General features: G+C 34.5%; 1 protein-coding gene across 2 annotated transcripts; it reads right to left on the bottom strand.

Moving 5' to 3' along the window:
* Positions 1-7,151: 7,151 nt before the first annotated feature.
* On the bottom strand, positions 7,152-10,031 carry LOC149178344 (universal stress protein PHOS34-like). Of its 2 annotated transcripts, none has more exons than XM_089420325.1 (4): positions 9,527-10,031; positions 7,804-7,904; positions 7,531-7,649; positions 7,152-7,428 (listed from the first exon to the last, which is right to left on the bottom strand). In XM_089420325.1, exons 1-4 carry the CDS (start codon positions 9,729-9,731, stop codon positions 7,347-7,349), a joined length of 507 nt encoding a protein of 168 aa, XP_089276451.1. In that variant the 5' UTR covers positions 9,732-10,031; the 3' UTR covers positions 7,152-7,346. The 2 variants fall into 2 exon arrangements, with proteins under 2 accessions (XP_089276451.1, XP_089276450.1); XM_089420324.1 differs by having other exon boundaries at positions 7,804-7,907; positions 9,527-10,029.
* Positions 10,032-11,089: the final 1,058 nt, after the last annotated feature.

Raw genomic sequence — 11,089 nt, 5'->3', positions numbered from 1 at the left:
CATGTCCATCTATTCTACTATTAGTTCATCCTGTAGAGCAAGTTCCTGTTCCTGCGACTGCTCGTCTTATTCCTCATCTGCTATAGGTTCAAAGTATTCAACCTGTATCGGCACGGTTTTCCCTACCTATGTGACTTGCACTTCCTCCTGTTCATGTTCATGTTGCACTTCCTTCTCTCTTATGTCCAAATTTTGTTCTTCTTTGAGCTTCTATTGTAATTCCTGTAACTTCCTCTTTGCTTCTTCTAGTTTGTGCTTCTCCCTCTTTCTTCGCTCTATTCTCCTATCGTGTTATCAGCTCTTTGGATCTATCTCCAAAGCTACTCTTTCCACAAGTGGGTCTTCCTTAAACTTGTATCTTTGCTTCATCTCTGTGTTTTTAGTAATATTCCTCTTGTCTTTATCTTGCACATGTTTGCTACTTGTTGTTGCTATTATTGTTGCTTCCTATGGTGTTATTTCCTTGAGGGCTGCTAGCCACTCTATTGCCATGTTGATTGGTTCATTGAGCCTGGAGGAGTTATAACAATATCTCCATGGGTCTTCCTCTAGCCAATGACACGCCCCGTGGATCCAAGAATAGTACACTCTCACATAGTGGTCCATGCATAAGCCATGTGGATCGTACGAATTGAAAATCTTGGTGTCAAACTTAAACTTCTTGAAGTCCTCAACCTCGGCATCCACTTCTTTCAAAATCTGGATCACATACACCCCAATTCGCAAAGGAAGCATAGGCCATGGTGTCTTCTTCTTCCTATGGAATCTAGTTGATAACCCTATCGAGATGTGATATGAAACCTCTTGCATGACCAACTTGTCCATGGCAAACTTCGGAAACACATGCAGAGCCTTCTCTGCACCGTACATCCCGATGAAGGTGCCATTGAGTGAAGCGTACTAACATGCAATGTTTAGCAACACCTCCATTGCTTCTTAGGACATGTAAGACAGATCTTGTTCAAAGATGATCATGTACAGAGGGGTGATGAAATGGTCAGGTAGTCTAGCCATGACTCCTCAGTAGATGCAGTCTGAGAGAAATTTGTAATATACGTTCACAAAATTCTCTGAAGGTATCCATGCCCAACCCATGCCAGGATATTTTTGACATGCACAAATTGCATCGATCAGTTAGGAAGAAATAAAGAATCTTGCTCATTGATCCTTGGGCAGATTTTGGGCATTGGATACATGCACTTTTAGCTGGAGATCTAACATGTCGGATGAGTTGAAAGGTTTTCCTTCACTTGCGAGCTGATCCAACATAGAAACCTAACTCTGCGGGATGGTATCCGTACTCCCTTGGCCATACAAGCGACATGCGAATATGACTAAGAATTGTTATGCTTTCTTGAGTTTCTTCATATTCTATATCTGGTTGGGTGTCGTATTGAACTTTGATGGCCCCCTTGCCCAACACTTCAAGATATCTCTTGTGTTCAAGTTTATATTGGGAGTGTAGAACAGTGCATCAATCCTGTTCAACACTGTGGAAAATGGTACATCTACTGATAATCTTTCGCCCTAAAGGAAGCAAGCTCTACTCCACTCACACTGCTCAGAATCATCATCTCAGGATCAGTGTGTGAGTCAATCCAGTGGATCACATCTGCACATGGGAATACTGGATACCCGAATGCAACCTTCTATAATCCTCACTTATGAATGTTTACATAGACTTGTCGGTCCTCCAGATTCTCCTCAAAGCTGCCTGTGAAAATAGTGTTAATGTCTTGCCATGTGATCCTGATGTCTTTCTCAATGAACAAGTGTGTGCTTATGTACACAAGCAAGATCATAGACCCTTGCTCAACCACATCTCTAGCACTTCTTTGAAATGTGTCATTTGATCCGGCTCTCTTAGAGGCCATGCTACCTATACTATTGAGAAGTTATTCAAAAACTTGTGGTACGTAGAGATAGAGAGGACACTCACAAGAAGATAATGTCAGTTAAAAGCATAAAGCAACTCGAGAATCAATTGAGAAACAAACTGGTGACTACTGGGCAAAATTGCAGCATTGACTCTGGGAGGTTGGGACACTGTCAGTTGGAACTGCACATTACGTAGTCTCAGCTTCCAGTGATGCTCACTACTAATTGGAACTACATAATGTGCAGTATAGTGACACTGACTACTGAGTGAAACTACGCAATGAGTAGATTGGTCGGGCTAGGTTGCTAGTTGGAACTACGCATTGGGCACTACCTCCCAGGATTACATAGAGCACATATGGGAGCCAATGTGGCAAGATTTTGCGCAATTCTTGGAGGCAAGGTAGAGCCTTGATTATCAGGAATGGCACAGCATACTGGGAGAAACAAGATCTGGGCCAAGACAGCCTAGATCTTCCCATTGGAAACTTGAAAATGCGAAGGACTAAATGTGTGTGCAAAGTTGGTGTAGATCTAAGTGAATAGACATGCATGCAATTCAAGCAAGTGCAAAAATTAGTCAAATGGCGAAACCATTGAGGTCATGAAGAGAGTCACCGCAATGGTGACTGTAAGTGTAGAAATAATGTTATGCATGCAACACTAAGGATAGGCAATGCAAAGCTTGAAACAACATTTCTACAAGCTAAAACTCATTGAAGCACCAATGGTCATTCAATAAAACAAGGGAAACAACACTCATACAATCCAGAAAACAAAAGCGACAAGAAAAAGTGATAAAAGTCATGAAAAGAAAAAATTACCCAAAAAAGTTGTGTTGACAGTGCCAAAGCTTCCTAGATGCCTTTGGAATGCCAAATCTCCAAGATCGAATGTGAAGAATAAGCTCTAAGGTGTCATTTAAATAAATTTGGCGAAATTAAGGTTTTTGACGTGCATGCCACAAATCTAGGAAAAAGTGACACTTGGTGGGGAGTTTCTAAAATTGACTTTGCATGTAAATCCTACTGCTAAAAATAGATCCTAAAATCTAGGGATGCTTTTTCTCTTTTTTTTTCTTTTTGCTTTTTTGGGAAAATCTACCTAGCATACAAGGAAGGATTGCGTAGTTATGGAGGGAACCACGCAACCTACTGGCACATGCAACAGACAATCACTGAGGTAAAACTTATGCATTGTTTCTGGGCTGAGTGGCCCTCGCTGGTTGGCCGACTTTGCACAATTTTTTAGAAAAGTGTTGCTGCTCCTCTCTGCACATTTTTCTAGAGCAGTGTTGTTGGCGAGTTCTATGCATTTCTAGAGAGTAGTGTCAGTTGGACTACTCTACGTAATTCTAGAGACCAATGTCAATTGGCTTTCTCTATACAATCCTAGAGACTAGTGCTGGACACCCTAATCTACTCAAGTTTTGAGTGCAAAGCAGCTTTTGGGCTGCTCTACACAATTCTTGAGGGGAGAACTAACTTCCCTCCAGGATTGCGCAATTTTGCCCGACATCCCATTGATCGAATGTGAACCAAGTGTTGGGTCAACTTTTGGTTGACCGACGGGACAAGTGAATGAACACAAGATGTTAAGTGACAAATGAAAACGAATAAACACAAGTACTTGATCAGTGCAGGATAGTTTCTATGATTTCAAGGAGGGAGGCTCCAAAATGAAGTGAAGACAAAATTTTGAAGGGTGGTTGTAGCCACCACAATAGAGGGATTTGCAGGGAACTCTTTGAATGGGCATATACATGGCAATGGCGACAACAGAAAGGAATTTGACCATAATCAATTGGTTGTTCCCAAACTATGTCTTCACAACTAAGGAGGATGCTTACTAGTAAAGGTGTGGTGACATCTATATAAAAACATAGTTGAGCATAGGATGTACATATCATCTTCTTTGTGACATCCGACATCATAACATATTGCCCTATATTGTTTCTTATATGAGCTAAAATTTATGGATCCGAGAATTCATGAGGGAGGGAATATAACATGATCCATACTGGGAGGAAGGAGAAGTATTCCTTGTCTGCATTGAATTTGAGCACCCAAGGTTTCATGAAGAGACCAGTTGAATTCATGAAATATGGACTGCCTTGAAACAGGTGATCCTTATCATCAACATTATTGAAGATTACAATGAAAAATCCCCTAGATCCTAATATAAGTTATATGTCTTTTTTAACTGTCCATTTTTTATGAATCTAGATGATGAGGAGTTTCTCTAGGGGAAATGACCCTAGAAATTTGCAAATAATGGTGTGCTCCTTCATGTGACCTACTGTTGTGCCTATCTTCTCAGGTGGGATTTCTAGCACAAGGTATTCTTGGGATTGGGGAAGGCACGAAGCAGCCTATTACATTGCTTTACCAGTGGGTTCCTAATACATATTAGATGGTTGTTATTTTCTAGTGCCTGCGACTGTTGGCCCATTATTTGGATGCTTATCAGCTACATATATGAATTTGCGAGGATGTTGCTATGTAGGTCTGTTGGTGACAACATTCCCGAAACCAGGGGTTTTGTATGTGAAATAAAATATTGTATACATGTTATATAATTTGAAATAAAGTTATTTCCATGAAATCCCTTGAAGATATCCTAGATATATTTGGTATGGATATGTATATGTTTTTTGTTGCTTTTCTCTACCTCTCTTTGGAACTAGTTTTGTTCCTATTGGCTATGCTGCAATTATCACCATAACTCCAGGTCTTCATATCCCCATCTTCATATTGACTTTCCAATATCCTTCAAGTAAAAAGTTTATCGAAGAGGTAAGTAGAATCAACTATGTGGTAGGCATTAGCCAGTGCAAAGACAATGAACAACTCCCTTGACACAAGGAAACACGATACAAAGTATAAAGCAATATAGCCAAAGTATTTCCTTAGAAACACAAAATGTTATGAATTAGTGATAGCTTCAATGTTACATTAACGACCCTCATAGCCTTTATCACTTATTTATTTCAATAAGAAATAGAAAAATAAAAGGTGTAATAAGATATTCAATTTTCTATCTAATAGAACAACGTGTTTTAAATACATTTTTTTTCAATAAATTACTAATATGAAAATAGAAATTAATATACGGTGAGCAACATATCAATCATAATATACCAACCTTCCACAAATATAATAATGCGTTAAAAATGTTTAAATTTTCTTTCCTCAGAATGTGTATCAACCTTCTACAAATATAATAATGCGTTAAAAATGTTTAAATTTTCTTTCCCCATAATGTATATCAAATGACATTGATAACTTTAATTTAATATAGAAAAATCAAACACTCATAGAATAACATACATTTGACAGTTTTTTGCATAAAAAAAATCAAATTCCTCTTGCTCTCATAAAATAGATAAAGGAAGTTGTAACGCCCTCCTTATTAAGCCCGAATAAACATAAAAATGGGATGTTGAACAAACAATATAGGAATATATATTTTCTAATTAACCTAATAAATTAAAGTTATTTATCATTAATTTTTATTTTATATATATGTTAAGTGAAAAATTATAATTATAATTTTATATAATTAAAGATGTTGAAACTGTGGATTCTCCGATCAATAAAAATGACACAAGCCACAGATCTCTAAAATCCAATTAATTTTATTTTATATATATGTTAAGTGAAAAATTATAATTATAATTTTATATATATATATAGTGTAAGAGATTAATTAAATGTTTATGAGGATAATAATAAAGATTAATTTGTTTATTTGAGACTTGAGAAGAAAAAGAATTATCTGAAATTCTTTAAAATTGTAATTTTATGTTTTAAAAATATTAATAAAATTATTTTTAATTTTGTTAAGTTAAAGCGTTAAGAAAATTGGTAGTGTTGTAAATACTTTCTAAATAACATTTAATGTTATATATTCTAATAAAAAATTATTTTCATTTTAAGTTATTTTACTCAAAAAGGTAATAGTCTCTTTCATCTTATTGTCATTTCAGAATTTACCAATACACCGTCACAATGTTCATGAAAAGTATATTCTTATTTCAACAATATTTATTTTCTTGTTTTCATTAATCAAAATATTATAATAACCCCAATGAAAAACAAATCACCTCCTTATAATATTCTATTAACTTTATATAATATTTTATTAATGAAAAATAAAACAAAATTATATTTTCTGAAACTATAAATTATATTTTTTATTTCATCCCATTTATCTTTTTCCCCTAATTCTCCCACAAGTTTTTTAAAATATTGAATCGTGAAATTTAGAAGAATAAAAAAGCACTTTTCTTGTTCTATATGTAAAAATATGCTAATTTCCACTGTTTCATTTATATTTCTTTTGGATATTATAATTTTAACTGAACTTATACCGAATATATCCATACTACAATATTTATATAAAAACAAAACTACTTCTATATATTATTTTTATTATGTATTTTGTTTAAAAGAAGGTTTTATACTTCCTTAAAAACAATGGCTTTTATATTTGGTTTTTATTTTATAAAAGAAACGGCCTTTTTATTTTATAACTTATTGAAAAAAATATATATCAACCTGATAAATAAGATTTTCTCTGGTTTAGAGAAAGGTTAAAGGTTTATTTTTAATTCTTTTATAAAGGTTTTACAATGTTGACATGGCATGCGCATCAAATATTTTCTCTTTTCATATTAAAAAATCTTTATGTTAGCTGGACCTACATAATAAATTTAAAGATATATGCTCCATCTTGATCACAGCTTTATTGGGATATCTATTGTGAACAGATTAACCAAGGTACGAAAATATAAATGAATGTCTTCAACACACTGTTATCATAGGTACCCACAAAACTACACTTATTAATAATTTCATTAAATAAATTAATATTATTTTAAATATATATTTTATTTAAAAGTTTAAAGAAAATTTTATACTTTGTTAAATTGTTTGCCAGGGATTTTATATTGGTTTTTATTTTATAAAATGAAACGGTTTATAACTTTAAATCAAATATTAAAAAAAAACAAAAAATTATATCAAATTAATATACCAGATTTTCTATTGTGTTAGAGGAAGGTTTATTTTTTTATTTCTTTTCAATGTTCACATGGTATACGGAGTACATATTTTCTCTTTTCATTATAGAAAACGCTTTATTTTAGCACAAAAAAGTTAAAAGCTTGATGCTCTATCTTGATCACACCATTATTGGGATATGTATTCTGAACAGAATAACCCAGGTACGAAAATATCGATGAATGTTGTTATCATAGGTACCAACAAAACTAGTACACTTATTAATAATTCCATTAGATAAACAAAGCAATGTTCTGGAGGACCAGGTTCACAAGATTTTGAACATTGTGATAGTGAGATCCGAACTTTGAAGATATACAAATTTGGGTATTGACATCACCGTGCAATTCACTGATTCGGTTTCTTCACAATCAACACCGGGTACGTTCCATGACATTGTTGGGTTCACTGATTTGGTTTCTTCACAATCAACACCGGGCACTTAGCATGATGTGCACAGTAATTGCTGACGCTGCCCATAACTGCCCTGCAATAAGTGAAAAAATTTCACTGTTAATCCAATAGACCAAAAAATAATTGAGGGACATTGAAATGAGTATACAATTGGCCAGAGAAGCATATTGGGTACCTCCTAATGGCTCCATGTCCACGGCTTCCAACCACAAGGAGATTTACCTTCATCTTTTCAGCAGCTTCACAGAGAGCATACCGGGCATCTCCTGTCACCATTTTAGTTTCCACGTTGACCTGCTAAATTATAGCGCTTTATAACTATTGGCACATTGCAAGAAAATAATGGCTAGTATGCAGAGGATCACGCTAAAGACAGAGTTAAAAAAAAAATATCTATGGTCTTTCTAAGGTAAACAGATCCAATAAATTTAAGTTCGTTTTTACACACATTGCGTTGCTCGCAGATAGCTTTAGCGGTAGTTAAGACTCTTTCTGTTGTCAGCTTCTGTCTCCTTTCCAGTACTTCCAAAACGTGGGGAGTAAATGCAACTGCTGTGAACAAACAAAGCTAAATTCAACCCACCGTTTTGCCTCTAAAATATCAAAGCCCTGCGAATCCGTCAATCTCATTTCAACCCTAATGCAAATCCATCAATACCATTTCAATTATAGCGCAAATCCATCACAATACCATTTCAACCCCTAATCTAAATCCATGACTTTCAATAAGGTGTTCAATCCTAATGCATATCCATGAATTTTGATAAGGTCTTCAACCCTAATGCAAGTCCATGAATTTCATGTCAACCCATCCATGAATTTCAATAAGGTATTCAACCCTAAGGAAATTCCATGAATATTGATAAGGTCTTCAACCCTAATGCAAGTACATGAATTCCATGTCAACCATCTATGAATTTCAACAAAGTTTTTAATCCTAGTGCAAATCCATTAATTTATTTCAACCCTAATGCAAATAGATCAGTCAATGTCATTTCAGCTTTAATGTAAATTTAAGAAGAGATTTTTAAAAGTACTGCATCCATTTTTATTACTTCAATGTTTAAGACCATCAACCGATGTAGGTGCATCATAAGAATGATTCTTGAAGAATTTCGATAAGGTATTCGACCCTAATTCGAATCCATGAATTTCATGTCAACCCTAATGCAAATAGATCAATCAATGTTATTTCCTCTTTAATGCAAATTTATGAGGTTCAAGAGATGTCTGAAAGTACTACATCCATTTTTATTATTTCAACATTTAGGACCATCAACTGAGATAGATGCATCATCAAGAATGATTGCTGAAGAATTTCAATAAGGTCTTTAAACCTAATGCAAATCCATGAATTTCATTTGAACTCTAATGCAAATCGTTCAATCACTGATATTTCAGTTTTAATGTAAACTTATTAACTTCAAGAGATTTTAGAAAAGTACCGAATCCATTTTTATTATTTCAACATTTAGGACCATCAACTGAGATAGTTGCATCATCAAAAATGATTGGTGAAGAGAAATTCCGGTTTCCAAGCCTACGGGTTGGTTCTAAGGCAAATCTATGGATTTAATTGAATTTATAGGGATTGAAAATGGGTTTTAATCAGCAAAATATGCGAGGTGCTCTAAGCACCAACCGGAAAGATATTCAAGTGTAATGATAAAGGAATTTATAAGAGGCCCATAAAATTTAAACCAAAAAGTTACTAAGATATCCATTTGCTGGGAATTTCTTTTGCTTAATGGAAGTTTTTTAGGTGAATCCTCAACTTATGATGATGTTTTGGGCAAGACCTAGTATCTAATAACAAAGTTCCCCGCTATTCACCTTAATATTAAGACATTTAAATTTTATTACCTCTTTGAGAATTACTGTCATAATTTTCAACAATTTTTGCCACACAAACTAACCTATCTCCAAAAAAAAAAATAGAGCTCAAATAATAAGAAATTAAACCCACTCACTATTACTCTCCATACAAGAATCAGCTATTAAAACCTGCTGCAACAAAAGCAACCAGCCCAACCAGCCCAAATAAAAGTCCATAGTATATATCTTTCCTACCAAAATATTTCAACAACATCTGTAGGTTAGGGATCTATGAGATTCACAGCTTGAATTATGACACATCTAGAAACATTCGAAAATAAACATAGGCCCAATACCTTGGCCTGACAGTGCAATTTGGTTCTCGGCATGCAAAACAACAACTCGATCATATTCCGCAGACTCCCCTTTATTCCCTCCTGGATACAGAAGGTTATCCAGAGCCCACTCCAACGCATACATGCTTTCCTCTCCTTCGTCTACTGCTATCATGATAATTCTCCCTTCTGATCTCTCTGATTTCTCTGATTTCTCTTCCTCCATTTCGAAATTCGAATTTGACAAACAGAAAAAAGAAAGGATAAAAAAAGCAAACCCTTCAACCTCGATCACATATATAAAATTATTCAGCTGCAATCGATCTTATCATTACTATCAAACGCAAATGAGATATTTGTAGACGGAGAAAGTACGGTGGATTGGATTCCTTTCCTGAGCATGTGAAGACTAAGTAGCTTTTGGAAGACCGATTAAACCAAGGAATAACTAGAGCTCCACTCACCAAGATTACGCGCAATCAGAGAACCATATACTTTCAAGACAGTGAATATATACCTCGCAGCAGCTTTTGCTTTTCTCAGTTCTTGCTGCTTTAATGTCCAGGAGAACAACTGCGGCTAAATTAATTCTGACAAGTCATCATTGACCCGTCCGCTGTTGCTTTTCAATGCCTGAAACGGTGGGTTGGATTGAGCTTTCCTTCCTTTCGCGTCTCATCCACTGGAATATTTTTATGGGCACCATCGTTTTTAGCTAACTCATTGGACAGCATCCGCGTCATTATCATCAACTTTGAAGGATGCCATCCAATGCATATTTTTCCGATTCTCCATTGATTTTGACATCATCAGCTTGCTCTTCAAGTTCAATAGCATCAGATCTACAGGTCTTTATCCAGGCTGACCATGTTTTCCACCTCTTGGAACCCTGGTGTTCATCCAACTTTCCTTAAAGGTGGTTCACACGTAATTCCTTACTTTTCCTTTCTGTCATGGAGTGGACCAGTACTTGCAGCGAGCATAAATTCACTGAAGTTAATAAACAATAAAATAATACGTTTAAATAGGATAACACAATTTATAAAAAGGCATGTTCCATCATAAAAATGTTAATAAGCTACTTGTGTTTTTAATAAGGAAGAGTTTAGTTATAATAGTATGTTCGAGAATTTAGAAAAGAGAACCCTTCACTTTACGACTTTTAATTTGATTCATATGAAAATAGTTCTTCATATCTCGTTTTGATTCTCTTAATAATGAAGTTATCTTTAATTTAATAAATTTATTATTATTATTATTATTATTATTATTATTATTATTATTATTATTATAATATATATATTTTGTGATGGTCTTTGAGTAAGGTTGGTAATTTATATTACTTAAAAAAATGGTATATGGTTGTTTTTCGTGGGATATGGTCTACACTTTGGAAACGAAACTAGTAAGGAGGGTTTAAAATCTTAACCATGTATGTTGTTAAAAATAAAAGAATGTCATTTAAAATTTAATGAAAATTAATTGAAGTATTTTGTTAAAAATTGACAACTATGGCTATAATAGTGTCACAATATAAAACCTAGTTCTCCTAATCATGTCAGTAAGAGGGAGAGTTTTCTTACA

Source organism: Pinus tabuliformis, chromosome 4_1 (assembly GCF_031772625.1).
Source record: "Pinus tabuliformis cultivar Carrire ecotype Pingquan chromosome 4_1, CPIR1, whole genome shotgun sequence".
NCBI classification, from domain to species: domain Eukaryota; kingdom Viridiplantae; phylum Streptophyta; class Pinopsida; order Pinales; family Pinaceae; genus Pinus; species Pinus tabuliformis.
Note: the sequence above shows the minus strand (reverse complement) of the source record. Positions and strands in the feature narration are given on the sequence as shown.

Excerpts from the sequence above, each read along its gene's own strand:
- LOC149178344 (XM_089420324.1), bottom strand. The coding sequence starts at position 9,731 with ATGGAGGAAGAGAAATCAGAGAAATCAGAGAGATCAGAAGGGAGAATT. Across the intron at positions 7,908-9,526 it reads AATTGCACTGTCAGGCCAAG|CAGTTGCATTTACTCCCCAC; the intron begins GTATTGGGCCTA and ends GTTTGTTCACAG. Across the intron at positions 7,650-7,803 it reads CTATCTGCGAGCAACGCAAT|GTCAACGTGGAAACTAAAAT; the intron begins GTGTGTAAAAAC and ends ATAATTTAGCAG.